Source organism: Macrobrachium rosenbergii, chromosome 18, assembly GCF_040412425.1.
Source record: "Macrobrachium rosenbergii isolate ZJJX-2024 chromosome 18, ASM4041242v1, whole genome shotgun sequence".
Taxonomy (NCBI): Eukaryota; Metazoa; Arthropoda; class Malacostraca; order Decapoda; family Palaemonidae; genus Macrobrachium; species Macrobrachium rosenbergii.
In genome coordinates, this window is record NC_089758.1 from 13,558,162 (window position 1) to 13,578,191 (window position 20,030).

Genomic DNA, 20,030 nt, shown 5'->3' on the forward strand with positions numbered 1-20,030 from the left:
GTATCTTCTTTTACAAATTTACCCCTAACTCAGTCTGTTTTATGATTCTATGTTCTCACTGTAACTACAAATAGTTTTTGGTAGTAAAGATGGTAGGAATATGTTACATATCTTACAGTACCTTTTACAATATGGTGGTCATAAATCAGATTCCTTAAACTTGTCAGAATTAATAATGTCATATAGTTGTATACAGGTAGTTTGTAAGGTACTAATATCTCTGAAAGTTAAATCTTTTATACTTTATTACTTTACAGTAAAGTGAAGTACAGTATGTGATACTAAGTTCACACAAATGTTCTTCTTCCTGAAGTCTTTCCATTTACAGTTCTTGAAAATTTTACCAAAATGCATGTGAATGTCCATCTCTATGAATTGTTTGTGGGAAGCCTTAGAATAATTTTTCAATAAATACAAAATTCTTACTGTTTTAGGTGAATGATGGCAACCATGAGACTGGAGGATTAGTGGAATTTATCATTCTGCAAAAGATGGATGAAACACCAAGGCTTCGGCTCAACGAAGGTATCACCCTTAAGTCTGGAGAGGTTATGCTTATATCTTCATCACTCCTGCTTGCAGAGGATATGGATTCAGAGGCAGACATGATAAAGTATGTAGTGACAGGTTTGCCAATATCTGGCGAACTTGAGATTTTCCATCCTCATCGTGGCAAATGGGTTCCTTTGACAGTTGGGTCAGTGTTCATGCAAAAGGACATCTTAGATAGTAATGTCAGGTAATCACCATTATTTTGTTGTTTGTGCTTTCCTCTTACTTTTAGTACCATACAATTCTAAGAGCTGTGTAGTTATCTGTTTGTCTGATAACCTTTAGAAGTGGATTTTATAGAGCTGTATATGACAGTACTTCTTTGTAATTGTTATTAGTAATATTGAATTATTTCATAAATTAGATATGCAAAACATTGAGAAATTTGAAATCATAAATGATCTTTTTGCAAAGTCAGGCTGAATTGAATTAAGTTTTGTCATTGCTGATGGGTTGACAGTGACCTGAATTCTAATTATTGAACTTTTAAATCAGTTAAGTCTCCACAAGTACTTGCTAATAGGATATTATGCTGGAACTTAAACCTTTATCTGAAGAATTTTCAGTTACCCATTCTTATAAGAGTTAATTCTCCTCAGGTTTGTGCATCAAAAAGACATTCCAAGTGGCAAAGATACCCTTCGTTTTAACCTACAAGATACAGAGGGAAATGTTATGATGGACCAAGCATTGTCCATTACTGTATTAGAAGACAAAGTACCGCCGACAATAACTATTAATACGGGGCTTACCCTGAAGGAAGATGCATCAGCAGCCATTACTGCAGAAATGCTTTCATCTATGGATGCAGAAATGGATCCAATGGAACTTGAATACATGGTCAGTATTTTCTTTATAGGGTCATAAGGGTGAACAACCAGATCTTTTCCATTCTATGCATGTACAACAAAATAAAAAAAGATAGATGTGTAGTACCATAAATTTAGTAATGCATCCATATATGTAGATGAAAATTTCAGAGCATGAAAGGACAACATAGGGGAATACTGTCTGCAGTATACTTTGTGCAGTGAACTGTTGGCAGCTTTTGAGATTCTTTGCAGTATCCTTTTCTCCTCTTAGTCCCAGGTGCATTGTTTTCTATCCTTTTTTCCTATTCCATTTGGTCACTTTACACTGAAGTAGCCTACCCAACTTCTTTAAATTTTGTTCTTCCCAAGTTTTCATATACTGTAATATTTAAGAATACAGAAATCCTGTGGACAAGTCTGTGAATGTCTGTAAATGGAAATTGTTGTCAATGATCTATTTTATGAAAATAACAATGTAGAGAAGGAATTTAGAAGGCCTGAAAGTAATGTAAGAGTAAGGGGAGACTTATGATTTATGATATCAAATCAGTGCTTATGAAATATGATCTTAATAAGAGTACCTGAATAATTCTTCCTTGTATGGTATGAATGTATGTTGTATCAGTTTGATGCTATATATTACCACTAAAAAAAAAACATTTGTACCACATGTTCCATTCCAGTTGATGAGTGGACCAGATCATGGTCAGCTTGAACTTACAACTGCACCTGGAAAATCTATCACAACATGGACTCAAGGAGCACTTGAACTTGGAATTTTGAGGTATCAGCATCAGACCATGGATGAAAGTACCTCAGATCAATTTACATTTACCATTACTGATGGGTAAGTACCTATTTCTTGGAGAACTGTGCATGGTTACTTGATAGTTAAGAATGTGTATCTGATGGATAGGGTTTCAGATTTCTGTTCCTGAAATCTTCAGTGATGAATACTCCTAAAGATGATTTACCCTCCAAAAAGTAAAACAGGACACCAAGCATTTGAGTTTAACCAATTTTGCAGTGTCATTTATAGGGAGAGAATAAGATTCATTTTTATTTCTCCTCTGAAATTAAATAGTGTAGCAGAATACAAGTTATAGAGAATTGTTTTGTAATAATACATTTTTGGCAGACTTTTTACCTTGCATTGATTTTAGCTTAAATATTTACAGGTACAATAATGTGACAGATTCATTTTTCATCAATATTATCCCGGTTGATGATGAGCTTCCATTCCTTGTACTGAACAGCATTAAAGCTCAAGAAGGAGCAAGGAAGATATTATCACAGTTTGAGCTAGAGGCTTTAGATGTAGATACCAAAGACAGGCAAATTGTGTTTACTGTGGTACGCCAACCTCGGCATGGAAAACTGGAGCTCAAAACAAGTGATGGTTATACAGAAGCAGAAGTATGTATTTTATATGATATTTTAATGCTAGATGTAAATAAGAGGCCTCATTAACACTTAGTATTTTCAAGTAAATACTGTCTTGATACATAGTAATTCAAAGTCATTTCAGTGTGTTTTATATTGTGGTATCTTGAATACAGTATATTATGTCAGTATGGGTGGCCAAAAATTAGGAAGAAAGATTAGAATTTCAGCATTATATGTATTTTTGACATATTAAGCTCAAAAAGTATGACTGTCATACATTTTTACTGCTTAATTGCAGCATAAAACGTAGGTACACGAGAGTTTTGAACCATGCACATATTTTATGCTGTTTGCATGAGATAATATAAAGTAATGCTTTGTTTTCTAGGTGTTTTCGATGCTTGACATTTACAATGGGGATGTTTCATATCTTCATGATGGTTCAGACACTGCTAAAGACTCCTTCAAGATAACATTGAGTGATTCAACAAACAAGATGTACCGACAGGGTATGGGTGAGGAGCCTACTAATAAGCCAACATCTATACACATTGAAATTTCTTCTGTAGATGATGGAACCCCAATACTAACTGCAAACAGGGGACTGAATTATTTACAGCAGGAGGATGGTAAAGTAAGTGCTATAATATTCTCACTACTATTCATTGCAAATCTTCTTCACCTTGATATCTATTTGAACTTCATTGTGTTCAAATGTTTGGCGTCTGATAATTACAGCAAATTGTCTCTGAAAATTCAGTGTTTCTCTCTCTCTCTCTCTCTCTCTACACATGTATTTTTACACCATCTTTTGGGGTATGGAATTCTGCAACATTTTAAACTTAAATTCAGTAAATAAAGAAAGAATTGTTAGTGATTTTGTGAAAATATATAGTTCATAAAAAGTGCTGTACTGTAATGGCTCATGAAAGCCCATGTGATCATTCTTGCATGATTGGTAAATTTAGCCATTACAGAGGTAACTGCTAAATTTAACCTTGTGAAAAGTGAATGGCTCCATCAGACAATACTTCTTATGGTGGTCACAAAACTTTATACTCTACAAAGTGAGCTAGCTGAGCATAATTGAGGATAGCATGGTTTGAGCACCCCCATTCATGCAGGGTGAAGTAGCTGGCCACACAGTACATTGGTAAGGGCACCCCAACAGAATCAGCTTGGCTTCCACTCGTGGGAGCTGTTCAGAACGTAACGGGGAAAGCACAGGCATGTTGATGGAGCCATTCGCACAATTAAATTTATATACAATACATCACTGTTGCCAGTTTTATAGTACACAAAATCTGTTCTTTGTTACCTTAACATTACCCTGAGGATAAAGGCTTAATCGAAACAGTTTGATTACAAAAGTTTATTTACAAATTTCATTTCCTCAGATTAACAAATCATTTTGAACTAATAAATTTCTACTCAAATGTTCAGTTTTCTTTACAGGAAGGGTACATTATTTAAGCTGCTTTAATGGTTTTCAGGCTTTTAGTTTTATAACAACTCATGAACTACATACTGAGGATGAGGACACACCACCTGAGAATCTGCGCTATTCCATTACCCATCCACCAAGCCATGGAGTAGTAAGGCTAACAACTAATCAGAGACCTGTTTCATCTTTCACACAAGGTAAAGTATGTGTTTTCCCCTTATAATAAATTGACAGACTTCACACATGGTTAAAACATTCTATTTTGCCCCAAAAGACAGGACTTAGGAATGGTGTAGGGTATATGTATCTGAGTCGTGCATGCTTGAAAACTGCTAATTATAAATCTTCATGGATAACATAACATGATCGCAATAAATTGTAAATGATTACTTTTAAAAGTTGCATCCAGATCTTAAGACTTAGCTTCAAGGCATGTAAGATCATGGTACATATTTATTTTTTTAATATTAACCTATACTCATTATTGAGCCCAACTTGTGACACTGTGTAAATCTTACACATTCCATTCATAAAAGAAAAAGTGAAGATCCTCTGCTGGTAGACAACATTGCGCATACATACCGTATATTTCTGCTTGTGTTTTACAGCTGATTTTGCCTTTGCTAGCAAAAGAGAAGTATGGAAAGTACTCTATCAAGAGAGGTTGTCCTAGCAACAGGATGATTCCTGTGATTGCTGACTTTAAACAACATTGAGGAACTTCCTTCTCAGTACAATTAATCTATCAGTGCTAGTGTTATGACACAGAAGAACAGCCTTATTAAAACAACCACTCAGTCAGCAGAGGTCTCATTACTGCACTCATATACAGTACTGTAAATTGTACTACTATTGGGCCCTTGCAGGAGTGCCACTGTACTCCTGCTTCAGATGGAAGTTCTGCTATGTGACTCTTGTGTGCTTTTGTACACATTATTTTCATGAACCAGAAATGCAGCAGAGGGCTTTTCAAAATGTTGCATGGCCACACTGGAGCCACCAAAGATGCACAACACATAGTCAAAGTTGATTATCACTGCAGATATGTCATCATTAAATTTGATAAGAATATTATTTTTATTTGAAAATACTTCCATGAAGTTGGATGAAATACCAGTAAAAAAAGTCTGGATGCATGATTCTAACAAGAGAAGGCTGGAAGGGATTGAATTTTTTAATCTGTATTAACTTAGTCTTGAATGTGCAAAGACAAATTTTATGAATATTTGCGTATGAGCCAAGGGTTGTTCGATTTATTGCTCAGCAAACTTGATGAAAGGCTGAATAAACTTGAACAAACTTCAAAGAATGCCTGTACTGTATTGTAAAGGAGATGCTCAAAACTCCACATTTTTTTAAACATGCTACATCATGTGCAACGAGCGCCAAGGTTTAGTGAGGCATCAAATTGCCCGCTCCTCGAGTGTGGCCACCTACATAAGAATGATTAAGTTTCAAAGTTAGCGGCAAATCGCACCAATCACCACTTGCAGTGTGACCAAGTGGTGAGAACAAGCTGACCTTCTAGTTGCTAGGTGAGGGTTAGGACCTTCAGAGTTGTAATTTTAGTTGATTGCTGGTAGACAAACAATGTGTACCTCAGCCATTAAAAGCCAATTACTCAGTGTATCCTTCACCTTCCATTTAAGTTCTGTCTCACTCATTGTCTAAGAATGATTGATCTTCCTGGGGCACATCATAGATCTGCTAACTCCTCAACTGGAAACAGAGAATTGTCAGTTTCTTCTAACAGACAGCCCTGATATGCCTAACTCAAATTCAAGAAGCCTGAATTTCAGCCAGAGAAGCACAATTGGTAGGATTGGTGAATTTCCAACCCTTTGATATCTTTGTTTATGCAGTCTTTTTGGACTGAAAAGTAAGAATTCTTGGACACTTCCATGAAGCCTTCTCCTTCATTGAAGACAATGGCTGAGATGGCAGAAGTTTTAGTTTGAGAATATTGTGGATTTCTTCTGCCCCTTCAATCTTCATAAGCCTGCACTTTTAGAACTTGATTGCTGTTGCCAGGAACAGAGAACAGTGAAACCCAGTAAAGGTCATGCTTCTTAATTGATTGTGAAGTTTGGCAATTGGTGGATGTTTGTCCCAGACATTGCATTATTGGGTATCAAGACTTTGGCATGAGGCATTGCAGTTCCTTCACTTCTATCGGCTTGACTCAGCCTGAGAGCTGTTATTCCCATTTGCTCCTGAGGAACTATCCAGTTTTCCAACTCTTTCCTAACAAGAGTCTGGGTACTCCTTTAGATAAACCTCATTCCCTACTAATGGCTAATATTAGAGAAGAATCGCAGCACTGGGCTTTTTTCAAGCTAAGTCTCCTCTTTGGACCTGTAGTATTCTGATATCATGTGTAGGGACACTTCCTGTTTCCCATAAGCCAGATAGAGGAATTGTAATACTATTTTGATTTGGCTTCTTTAAGATTTACAAGGACTCAGGTGTTATACTGTTTAGAGGTTCAAGTTCCTTATACAGTACCAGAATTTTTTAACAGTGGTTGTATGACCAGCTGATACAGTTTACCTTATTCCAAAAGCAGACAGAGGATTTAACTCCAGGCAGTCCATCTGATAGATTTTCCTCCTGTCTCAGGCTAAGCAAACATGCAACATTTCATCTACCCAGGCTTGTGGAATGGCAGAATCATTTGGAAGGCTGGCTGAAACATGGACAGTGTTGGTTCTTCCTCTTCAGCTCTTTAGAACTTAACCAGATTTAGAGTATAGCCAAACCTTTTGTTAGTAAAGGACTGTAGGTAAGAAATTCATGCAAAAATGGAATAAGAACTGATCCTCCAAGATTCAGTTGCATGTTGGCATCTCTGAGTGGCTTGGCACCCCTTCATCAACTGCAGCATGCATCATCATAGGACTTGGAATTTTTTTACCTATTGGACCATAGCCTCATTGTTGCAATACATCATTCCAGCAGGTTTTTTCACTCGTCGAGACTGAGCAAGTCTTTCAGCTCAGAGTACTTGATTTTAGGATAGCAGTACCCAGCCACTTTAGCTATCTGTCATGCCCAAGGAAGTAAAATTGGAAGAGAACTATGTTCATTTTTCTTGGCCAACCCACTTGTGATAAAATTTATGATTATCCTAAGGCAGGAGTTTTCAAGTTATGTAACATCAGTCTGGGAACCAGCTTCAAAAGAACTCTCTTCAGATAGATTCAGACTCTGGAGTATCCCATTTTGTTTGATGAATGATGGGATCCAGAAGATATTTCATGTAGTTCCCACAAGTACCCTCCACTTCTACTAAGATGATGCAGATTCTGATAGTCACCTCATTTTCCAAAGATAATTTGTCCCATATTTCAGCAACCCAGCTAGACAGACTACATTTTCTTCTGCCACCCAATATCTGAAGGAATATATATCAGTTACAAGGATTCTAGGGATTTAGGGAACTCTCAAGTTACTGGTTCTGCATGGAATAAGGAACACTGCAGCATCTTGCAGCTCCAACCTCTTTACCAGTTTCACCATATCCACTAGAACTTGGGTATATGCTTTGTGCTTCAAGGTATCCTAGATACTAATGCTTTTAGAGGCAAGCATTAAGTAGAAGCAGGCTGGATTCTCCAGTTGAGTAGGATTTTAACATTTTCTGTATCCAAGCTAGTGGATGTGACAAAGTTCTTTGGGAGAACTTCAAATGTCTAGGCTTTTGAAGTAAAGGGCATTACGTAATACCAGACGCATATATACTTAATTCTAAGGGGTCTATATTTTTCTAAAGGAGTCAGATTCTTTTTTTAAACCTAATCAAAACTTGGAAGATTCTCATCTGCTTGCCTCCATTAAAGTTCAAACATTCTACTGTATAACTCTTAGCTGTTACCACAAATAGAACACTTTCATTTATCAGTGGCTTAGCTATCTCCACATTTCATCCATGCTCCAGCAAATTTTTTTCATTTTTTTACTGTTCCTCAAACCCCTCACCATCTAGTGTGGTCCCAAGTTAACAAAAATACAGTACTTTACTTCTTGTAAGACCTACCCGTCTAATCACAGTTGGGTTCTTAACTCCCCTATCCTTCCCATTTGTTCTTGTAATACATTTCAAGCTTTAAAAATCTCGTTTCATGTATATTTTGTAATCCTGATCACATTGTTTGACACCATCTCTCTTTTGGTATCAGTTCAGAGGTAACCCCTCACACCTTTCCCATGACAACCTCACGGACACTTTATTGATTGTACATTTTCCTTTGCTTCCTTTTGACTCACCTTGAGTTTTGTTTTTCTTATGTTGATTTTTAGTCCTATCTGCTCCATTCAACTCTTTTACATATAAACATTCCCCCTTCTTCTTCCTTAAATTCTGTTATTAACTTTAGGATATATGCATACAGAAGCTCCCATTCCCCTTTCCCCCATATTGTTCACCATGTAGCTTCTTCTCTTACAGTGATAAACAGCAAGGAGCTAAGCATTGATCCTTGATGGCACGAACATTTATCTCAAATTCTTCTGATATGATACACCTACTACTATTTTACTCTAGATCTAGTGTTATGGCACAGTAATGGTACCAGCTTAATATGCCTTAATAATTCCTATTTAGTCATTCTAGGAAAAAAATGTGGTTTAATCTTTTTCTCTATAAATGATGCTCTTCTGTCATTGCCTCATTATAAAGACTGCTTCTGTTGTTGGTGATCTTTCTGGCTTGAAGTCAGACTGACAGTTGTTGATTTTAACAATTTTTTTAAGCATTAACTTCAGTATGTCTTCCATTATTTTTATGGGATGCTCAAGTAGTTTTATTCATCTATAGTTTTTTGCATCGTCAGTTTTTCATATATGAGTACATACAGGTATTCTAGTAAGCTCATGAATCACTGGCTCTTGCTACTTTTATGAAATCACGTCATTCCAGATAGTAGTGAGGTTTATCCATGTTTCATCTCCCAAGGGTCCTTATAACCTGTTAAGTTTTCATGTTCTCTGTTGGTCCATCTACTAAGCCAAAATTCTCCAGTTCAATTTAATTTTTTCATTTAGAAGGTTTCCATAATAATGTACTGCCTCCATTCTGGGACTGTATCTTTTTCAAACTTAATTTTGTTTTCATTTTTTATATGCTTTGTTTCCTTTTCATATTTTTCAGTATTAGAATTCATTCATTTTATCTATGTAGTATACCTTTTTAAACTAGAAATGAAGACTGACAGAGACTCGCAAGACTATCTCAGATGTGGAAGATGAGTAAAAATACATAATTCCTAAAGCTTCACTCATTGTTATCCTTTATTGCTTTAGATCTTTATCATGATTTTGATAGCAGATAGTGCACCTCAATAACTAACCATTCTTTCTCAACAGCTGATGTCATTGGAGGTCGTGTACAATATGAACTGACTACGTATTCTCAAAATGTAAGCAGTGATCACTTCACTTTTGATGTGTCTGATAGCAAACCTAATACAGTTACTGGCAACATCTTCCATGTCCAGTGGGCGTGGTTTGCAATGGAATCAAGAGAATTAGACATAAATGAATCCAGTGGCATGGCAAAAATAAAAATCAAGAGAATGGGAAATTTAAAGCAGCCTTCATCTGTCACTTGTGTTTCCAGAGGAGGCTCTGCTGAGGGATCCTTACCAGGAAGAGAAAACAAAGATTTCTTAGTCCTTTCTGAACCTGTTAGCTTTGAGGAAGGAGAGAGTGAAAAATTCTGCATCATACCTATTTATGATGATGAGGATTATGAAGGCCCTGAAGTTTTCACTGTAAAGTTGGCTGACCCAAATTATTCTCTGCTTGGTAAACCAAAGAAAACTGTTATAAGAATTTCAGATGATGATGATAAACCACAGGTATTATTTGAAGCTAAAGAATTTGAAGTTGATGAGAGTGATGGTATCATATATGCTAGGCTTAGACGCACTGGTGATGTAAACCAGGCTGTGTCTGTTATGTGTATAACTGAAGATGGTTCAGCTGTAGGATCCCATGCAAGTCAGGAGTCAGATATAACTGACGACTTTGCACACAGACCTAGTAACAAATCTTCTCTGGTTGTTTTTCCACCTGGAGTAGGGATCTCAACATGTAGTGTAAAAATTAATGATGACAATAAATTTGAAAGTGTTGAGAATTTTCATCTCCTTCTGAAAGAGCCATCTGAAGGAGTAGAACTGGGAGAGATACACAGAGCATCTGTTATTATTAAAGGTCCTAATGATCAAAGTACAATTGGATTTAGCATGTCTGCTTACAATGTATCTGAAACTGAAGCTACGCTGAAGATCACTCTAGAACGCTCAGGAGTAGATTTAAGTCATCCTTCTGTAGTTTGGTGTGCAACAAAGCCATTTGACCCTGAAGAAGCACAGCCATCACTTGATTATATTCCCTCCTCTGAGCAGGTACATTTTCCAGAGCATGAACGTATAGGATTATGCACTATTAACCTTGTTGATGATAAATTAAATCCTCGATTGGAAGGACCAGAAAGATTTAAAGCTTTCATAAGTACACCACAGAATGCTACTCTCAGTGATTCAAGTTCTGAAACAGTTGTAACTATATTGGATGATGAAGATATGCCTTCTGTGCACTTTATGGTACCAGAAATAAAGGTTAGAGAGAACCAGACGACTGTGAAGATACCAGTACAACGTACTGGTGATTTGAGCAGAGTTTCCACTGTGTATTGCTTCACTCGTCAGAGGTCTGCAAAAGCTGGCATTGATTTTATGGAAAGACCAAATACCAAAGAATCTACTATAACTTTTCCAAAAGGTGTTTCAAAAGTTGAGTGTGAAGTAGGTCTTCTTGATGATCTAATGTATGAAAAGGAAGAGGAATTCATAGTTAAGCTTTCACATCCTGATTCCCCATCAGAACTGCGCCCATATATTAGTGAAAATAAAGTAGTAAGGGTGATCATTTTGGACTGGGAAGACAGACCAAGAATATCATTAGAAGAAAGTGCATACACTGTTGCAGAACCACAGCTTGGTGACCATAGCTCCTCTTTGAAAATTCCCATAATTAGACTTGGTGACATTTCTAAGATATCAAGAGTAGTGGTTTCTACACAGGATGGTTCAGCTGAATCAGGGTCTGATTATTATCCACTTCACACAACTGTGGAATTTGCTTCAGGAACATCGATGTGAGTATTTACTCAATAAATAAGACAATTACCATAAAAGTTTTTAATCTTACTGAATGTCCAGTGCTTTATAATTGTCATTTGTGAGTAGTTGATTTTTTCTTTAATTGTAAGTATTGGTTTAGTAATAAACAAGATATTTGCATATATCGTAGTTTTGTACAATTTTTGTACTGTTCTTAAATTTTCATACTTTTGGAGAAATTTTTCATCGAAAATAGCTTATTATTATTTAGTAAATCATCAGTATATACATGCCATTATTTGATATTTTTACTTTACTTTACCAGGGCTGAGGTTGATTTGACCATTCTTCATAATTCAAACCGACAGTGGCACAAGACTTTCACATTAACGCTTGGGCCAGAGGAACCTTTTAATGCTGAATTTGGGGCCATTGTCACAGCCTCAATAACTGTACTTGACCATGAATCATCTGGAACATCTGTCCTTCCAGCCCCTCCAATCGTGGTATCATTGTTGCATTATGATAATGTTGATGAGCATGTGGGAGAACCTGCTAGCCCAGGATATCCTCTTGTCTGTGTTACACCTTGTGATGTAAGATATCCAAACAGTGATGCTACACTTGCAATGTGTGCAGAGGCTGGCTTGAATTCATCATCTATGCAGTATTCTTGGGAAGTTGCCATACCAGCTGAAGGGGACTCTGTATTAACACCATTTAATTCACTTACAGATAATACCATATTTGCTAGTCCTCATAAAAAAGTGCTGGATTCCATGTTTTTTGCCAGACATTTCAGAGTAAGGTGCATAGCACAGCCTGTCAGAAGTAATGGCATTCATGGGATTCCCCTACGCAGTAAGCCAGTTCTGATTAACAGTGAAAATGGCATTTGCCAAACACCACTTGTACCAGGGCAGCCAGGTGGTTTTCAAAGCCAGTCTTTTATAGCATCACTTTCGTATGTTAACTCCACAGATGAAACTCATCCAAACACCGTCAAAATTTACATTGAAATCCCTCATCAGGATGGTATGGTACCATTGGTTTCAACTCTCCCCATCCATAATTTGAGGTATCTCTTAACAGAAAAACTTTACCGTGTTCACCATATGTGCTCCAGTTTAGATAAGGCTGCAGGGTTCCTTGATGAACCTTCACAGGCTTATCCACCACACCCAAGACCTCATCAGTGGGATGAAAACCTCAGAGAAGTAAGTACATATGCATGTTGTTGGATTACCATTTTGTAATGTGCTATCCTTATTTCAGGCTTAGTCTGTTCCTTTCTTCCATCTTCTCTCTCTCTCACACAAGTTAACCTCATTTCTTAATTCCCAAATGTATCGAATTTCTTAGGTATTGCCAGTTGCTTTCTGTGCAGTATCTATATATTGTGACATCACTGTCTTTCTCATTAATTTAATCCTCATCATTTACCAACAGAGTTTTAGAATGATTGTGTACTACCTTAGGTATGAAGTTGATGTTACATTTATTAAGAAATTTTGAAGGTTTATTAAAATTTTCAGTAATGAAAGAAGCAACTCCTTAACAAGTGAAGACCTAAATAAATGTGATGAGCCATGATCAAAGACATATTTACAATTTTAGAGTAATCTGACCCAATTTACTTTGTAATATTGTGACTTTGTTAAGAATCTTATATCTCCAACTCATGTGTATAAGTCCTCATTGATTAGGTTTTGTCTTAGTGATTGGAGAATTGATGGAGAAGTAGTAATATATGAGCATAACTAAAAGAAAGTGAAATTATAATCTTACTTCAAGGAATGAGAAAGCCACCAATAGCAATCAGAACTTTCAATTTTTAAAAATATTCAATTACTGACATGGACAGAATAAAAAAAAAGGAAAAAATGTCATTTACAGGTGAGATGTTTGGAATATCTGGTGGACACCTAGCAAATATTTGTAATAGTATTTTCTAGTTAGGTGCAAAACTAAATTTTCCTATAACATGACAAAATTTTGATGCATAAAAACTGACCATAGAATACTTTCATTGCCACTTTTGTAAAGAGCACTCATGGGGATGTAGACAGTGCAGGTCAGAAATCAGGGTTTGTCAATCAGGTAATGATTTAGCCTCAAGTGTCACTCTATGAGACTTGATGCTGTATTCAGTTTTTATTTGATCTTGCTTTCACCACAAACCCATTTCTTTAGTATATCCTATTTCATGCCTCATGCAAAATCACAGACACCTCAATCCACTGCAGAAGTGCCATCATGTTGATAACTTCCTGGAATGAACCTCTCTTTTTGAGTTTACTAGGCTTTTATAATCTGCATGTTATTTAAGAATTTGACCACAAGAAGGAATGAAATTCAGCTGCCCAATTTCATTCAGTAATCACTGCTCTCAGTAGGCAAGTTCTGGTCAAGTCCACAATTTGACAGCTGCTTCAGAAGCTTGGTTGGATTTATTGTTCATTATTGGCAGCCTATAGAATCAGCACTTTTTTCTGCCTGTGGGCCTCTTCAGATCAGGATTACTTCAATGTCAGCCCCCTTCAGTAGGCTCCATCAGAATGTAAAGATGGGCATCCATCACGCTTTAGAATTTTCAGTAAATACGAACTTTCTCTGAGATAGCTGGGAACATCCACATACCTAGTGGTGGCCTTAAAACAACCTTTTCTTTCACTGTCAAAATGTGGAATTTTTCTTGTTGGTATTTTGATCAAGTCTTTGTCTCTTCTTTCCTTAGTTATCTTTGTTACCTGGAGGTGTGGTCCATCTTTTCCTCTAAATTTAGGTTGGCCTTTTTCTTATATTTTCAGATTATGCGACTTTGACCTATATGCTTCAGTTATCTAGAAATCTTTATGCCAGCAATTCATTAGGAAGTGCATCTCAGATTCTTATGTTAGTTTTGAGGTTGAATCATGGCTGTTGACTCATCATTTCAGCCTCTTTTCAGTGATCTCTCCTAAAGTTTTCCCTCATCAAGACATTTTTTGTACTTCTCACCTAATTCAGGAAAACATTTCTAGCACTAGGGCTCAATGGGCCTGTTATTTATAATGCACTATTGTGTTTAACCCTGTGTCACAAATAACCAGGTTTTTTCTGCCCTTTCATCTTCACTTTTATGTCTGAAGGAGCAAGACATTCTAAGATCAGTTCACATGGTTAGTTTGCCTCATTACTGTCAAAGCTTATCTAGAAGCACTTTTGATTTGATACTGTCCTTAGATTGCTGGGATAATTGACGGATAATTTTTCAGGTTTTTGCTCAGATAGTTCACTGACTACACCTTGTACTGGATGAACTATGATCCAAGTTTTTTCTCCCTCTCTGCAACTTTCAAGGTGTATTGAGGATCATTTTACTAATTTTTGCTCAGATAGTTCACTAACTGTACCTTGTAGTACTAGATGATGAACTGTGTTCCAAGTTTTTTCTCCTCCACAACTTTCAAGGGGTAATGAGGATAATTTTTCTGCTTTTTGCTCAGATAGTTCACTGACTGGACCTTGTAGTACTAGATGATGAACTGTGATCCAAGTTTTTCCTCCTTTTGCAACTTTCAAGGAGTCTTGAGGATAATTTTTCTGCTTTTTGCTCAGATAGTTCACTGACTATACCTTGTAGTACTGGATGATGGACTGTGATCCAAGTTTTTCTCCCTGTCTGCAACTTTCAAGGGGTCTTGAGGCTGCTCTGTCTTTTGGCCAGAACTTTGCAGAACCAAACTACTTTTGCTTATCTAAGAAATGTTACAGTATTATATGTATTTCTCAACTCTTTAAGCTTGGTGGACAGCTAGACAATCTTTCATTTGAAAGACCTTCTGTCTAACTATAATAACTTTGGCCTTTTGGTAAGCTGTTTATTCTTGCATACCATACTTAGTTTATTCAGTATTGTTTAACAGGGTTGCAGTCCAGATCTTTACTCTGCTGTTACTTTTAGTGCTTGGTGTTCCTTTTGTCTCTTCCCAGAATCTCCCCTAGTCTCTTTAGGTCCCTTTTTCCATATCAAGTTCCTAGGAAGTCTGCCCCCCATCCCACCTCAGTTGCTACTTAGGTCGGGTTAAATAATAGGCTTATGGTGATACGAATGCAGTTTTTAAATCAAAATTACTTTTTTCAATACACCCCTTAAATTTGATTTAGAGTACCCAATTTCCAGCCATATGGCTCCTTTTCACCAGAATCAGACTACAGTACATAAAAAGTGATTCTGTTAATCACCAGGAATCTCAGGAATCTAGTGCACACACTAACTTACAGGAGTCTGTCAATCTGTTTTTCTTCGTTGGAAGGTACCTGGGTTTTATTAAAAATTAGTTTTTTCTTTTTTATAAAAGCTGAGGTATCATTGATGAAGAGTGCCTATGGTGCAACTTCTTTTGGAATTTGTTGCCTTACTAATTGAAAAAAAATGTTTTGTGTATTTTGTAAACCTTTTATTCTTGCTCTTTAGTAATAAGACATATGCAGCTTTGCAACTTGTTTCAAGCTGTATTTACTTTCAGAGTAAAACCCTGGAATTATATCGTCACTTGGACCTAAAATCTTGCTTATGGACCTTTTCTGCTTGGTTTACAATGTCCCAGTTAGTAGACCAGTGTGGTGGGCAAGTAATTTCTGATTTCCAGGTAAGACTTTCATACTGTATTCTGAGAATTACAGTATGTGAAGTATTTTTCATTGTGGGCAGGAAAACTCTATTACACTAATGCATATGTTGCATAACATTTTTACATTAGTACAGTATGCTGAGTAACTTTATCATATATGACCTTAGGAGCTAATGCTGAACACAGCTACCAGAAAATGAAATACTTAATTCTTTAAGATTTTCAGATGGCCCTGAGCTTGTGGTAAAGCACAGTTTTGGCTTACTTTTATTGCTTACTGTAAATTTTTTTGTGATATAATGCCGCTTATATCTTTATTTCAAAGCTGAATAGTAAATTTTTCTAATGTGTTTCAAAATATAACAAAATATAGTTGGAATGATACATTAAAGTTTGCCAAGAACAGAAATTTCAAATATTTTGGGAAATAAGAATTATAAAAAATATAGTTATGCATAGTTTTTATCAATGGAAAATTAAGATAAATTTAATTTTCAGTAATATATATATTATATATTACTATTTGTGCCTGTTCTTACATGTAAAAACACTAGAATAAAATGAAGAGTATTTTTGTGCTCTTTAGTTGGTGATAAAGTTAAACTATCCCCCAACACCTTTCAAAAGTCATCCCAGTGCTATACAACTTCAAATTGTTTATGGTTAATTTTTTTTAATTTTCTACAGTTGACAATTTAACATCATCAGCTTCTCAAGGAATGCAATTTGCATGACTTCATTTGATAACTTTGGCATCCTGAAGGGTTAATTGTACCATCTCAATAAAATAAATAGAATGAACTAACCGAGCTGGGAATTGGATGGACAAATCCCTGCAAACTGCCTAAAATTCTCACAAAATTATTTTAATTATAAATTAAAAAGGGAATAAAAGGCATATCCATGGATATATTTTCAGTATTATGATTTTTTTTAGAATTTGAAAATACGTACGAGTTAATTCTGGGGAGGCCATAAAAGGCTATAATGCTGACAGTTATTGAAGTAGCTGTCATATGTGGCAAACATAAAGAAAGTATACTGTATATTCTTGTCAGTAATCTGAATGACACTAAAAGTTAAATTCTACAATTTCATTTTTTATATTGGTAATAGCAATTTTCAAAGAGAATCATATGTCTCTTATCATAATTTACCTACAATCCACTCTAGTTAATAGGAAACCATGTTGTCTTATTTTACAGTATTGTACATTATTTTAATTTCTTGAGTAGGTTGGGTCTGGTGGGCAGAGCTTTCTGACAGTACGAGTTCCTCTTTATGTATCGTATGTATATGCAACATCACCCCCTGGCTGGGCATCCTTAGATCATCGCACAGAGCTCTCAGTGTCTCTTTACTATAATACTTTGTTGTGGCATCAAGGATTACATACTGAACCAATACTGACAGCAAAAATCCAGGTTTGTAAATTCATAGAAAAATTTTGTGCTGCTAAGTACAATACAGTATAAACTTTGCACTTAAGAGCTGTTAAGTACTGTAGTAGTATTCAAGTGACATATTGCTCTTGTTTTTTCTCAACTTACTGTACTGTGATTGCACAGCACTGTACTGTATAGGGAAAGTATCTATTAGAATAACTAATAGACATTCAAAATACATATATTTTGTTTAGTTAATTTCTTTACTTAAAATCCCATTTAGTTCACTTTCATATACTGTATTAGGAAAGCATATTGTATTCTAGGTGACTCGAATCACTATCGATGAATCTGGTCGTCTTGTCATTGATCTGAAGACTCATGCTAAATTTAGAGGCCAGTTTGTGCTTCAGCATTCAGGACTGGAAGGTCAACATTCAAGTCTGAGGGCCCCAGAAGATATGGATATTAAATTCAACCTTGAACTTTTGTGGACTGCTTCTACATGGGATGGTCCTGAACAGGTAAAAGATTAGTGACAAAATTGTCATGCATTTTCTGATTGGACCTTAAAATACCATTTGAAGTCATGCATGAGAAAAAATCAGTATATGCTGGTTTATCAATTATTGCTTTCCTGAGTGTAAATTCCCAGTCTTAATTTAGACAAACCATTTTAAGCTTTATTAAGTGAAATGTCATATTGACATTATAATAATATAGGATTCTTCAAGATAATTGGATGTACATTATTTTAGCTGCTAAATTCTTGACTAAAAAGTTACTGAAACACTTCCCCATTATTCCTGAAGGTTTGGAGAGCTACAAGCGAGTACAATTTGAAGGATTACACAGGGGAATATGTACTAGAACTTATTCCATGTACTGTATCTCCAACTCAAGCATACGAAAAAATGGATGAACCTGCCTGCACTCCTCATCCACCAAAAGCATTTGCACTGCCTGTTGCTATCCAGCAGTCACAAAGGCCTGTTCCTCTGATTTATACTTTAAACACAGATTTCCAGCTGTTGAATAGTCCTAATCTTTTTCTTAAGGATCCAAGGAAGGTTGACAATTTACAGGTAAGAAATACCTCTCTTGCTTGGATATCATTATTCAAACACTGAATTTTTGGCTTTTTTGAGTGAACAATTTTTATGCGTACAATATGACCAATTTATGATCAGTGGTTCTTCAAATATTAATGTTGTTCATGTTGAGAATGATACATGTGATAAGTTTCAAATTGGATGTTAGTTACTTATTAGATCGATATTTACTACTGTACTTTCCTATTGTTTATTTTTTGCTGGGATTTTACTAACACATTATTGTCTACTCTTCTTTTATTAGTTTGCCAACCTCAGTTTTCAGGTTTGTATTTTCTTTTCAAATTAATTTTTGCTTTTGACCAAAGTTTTGCTTTTGATGGTGATATACTTTCTGCACAACTTGCATAATAAGTGTAACAGAGATGAGTAGGTTGAGTTTAATGTTAGTATAAAGAGAAGAAGTTTTTTTTACATTGTGTGGCAGGGAATTAGCACTGACTTTGATGAGCAGTTCCAAAAATGGATTGAAAGTGTGCAGCAGCTTGTGGATTTACTAGTGCAGTACTGTAGTTACTTTTAGGTTACCTTGCTGTTGATTTAAACGTAATACCATTTGAGAAAAAAAATATTTACACTTGCTGTTGATTTAAACATAATACCATTTGAGAAAAAAAATATTTACACTAACTTATTGTCACTGCAGGAAGTTGATTACAAGGGTAGCTATGGGCCAGGAGAGACAATATATGGAAGAGTGTTGTGGCATCCTAGCCAAGATCTTCATTCAGCTTACCAACTTTACATTCAACGAGTATTCCTTTGTACTGGTGTTGAAGGGTACTTAATATTTAATTTCTGTGATGTCTTGAAGTTTATCTTTTAAAAGAATTTTCTCATGTTCTCTTGGTTTAACTAACTTGAAAGCACTAGTTTTAAAAGTACATATGCCTGAGAAATTTTATAAATTCTGATTAGTATTTGGCAATACAGCTTTAAAAAGAATAAATACTCAAGTCATTTACCTAATATCTTCTCTGTATACAAATATTCCCTTCCAGATATGTTCCAACTTATGACCCAACTGGTGAACTATATAAAGAAGGCCCTCAGTATGGTTGCATACAGCCGTCAAGTAGGTTGCGCCACCGATTTCTTATACTGGTAAGAAAAGAAGTTACTGCATTTCTTGTCTATGTGTAATTTACCTTTGTTTTTAAATAGGTTTGCATACAGCATAGGGAATTTTATCTTACATAGCTGGAGACAAAGTTTAATCAGATTTTAGAGCAAGCCAGTTTGACCAAGTGGAATTTTTTTCTGAGATATTTAGCCACATGTAGATTCAGTTTTACTGGTACAGTAATTTATTTTATTGAATTTACCCCTGTAGTCATGCAATTTTCCTTCATTATTCTGTATGATAGCTTGAACAGGTTGTAGCATCAGTAACTTGACCAACACCACCTAGTGATTTCTAGGCTCATCAGTTAATAAGTTTTGTTGGAGAAAGCTAGTTCTTATCTTAAGTTCTCTTGATGAATGTGTGAATCACTCTTATCTTAAGTTCTCTTGGTGAATGTGTGAATCACAAGCAGCATTAATTGAAAATAACTAAAAAACAGTTATACTAATATTAAATATTAATTATGCAAG

The 20,030-nt window shown here is 35.7% G+C and overlaps 1 protein-coding gene across 4 annotated transcripts in view; it reads left to right on the plus strand.

Annotated features, from left to right (window-relative positions):
- Positions 1-20,030, plus strand: part of LOC136848134 (extracellular matrix organizing protein FRAS1-like) — a 362,812-nt gene that overhangs the window by 327,394 nt on the left and 15,388 nt on the right. For 3 of the 4 annotated variants that reach the window (XM_067120402.1, XM_067120399.1, XM_067120400.1), the window contains exons 32-46: positions 435-739; positions 1,152-1,392; positions 2,048-2,211; positions 2,543-2,780; positions 3,139-3,384; positions 4,244-4,391; positions 9,559-11,356; positions 11,647-12,538; positions 15,833-15,955; positions 17,173-17,361; positions 17,649-17,846; positions 18,135-18,407; positions 18,679-18,699; positions 19,081-19,214; positions 19,436-19,538. In XM_067120402.1, the coding sequence (XP_066976503.1) occupies positions 435-739; positions 1,152-1,392; positions 2,048-2,211; positions 2,543-2,780; positions 3,139-3,384; positions 4,244-4,391; positions 9,559-11,356; positions 11,647-12,538; positions 15,833-15,955; positions 17,173-17,361; positions 17,649-17,846; positions 18,135-18,407; positions 18,679-18,699; positions 19,081-19,214; positions 19,436-19,538 (5,073 nt within the window). The remainder of the gene's footprint in view (positions 1-434; positions 740-1,151; positions 1,393-2,047; positions 2,212-2,542; positions 2,781-3,138; positions 3,385-4,243; positions 4,392-9,558; positions 11,357-11,646; positions 12,539-15,832; positions 15,956-17,172; positions 17,362-17,648; positions 17,847-18,134; positions 18,408-18,678; positions 18,700-19,080; positions 19,215-19,435; positions 19,539-20,030) is intronic. The other variant, XM_067120401.1, reaches the window with a different exon arrangement.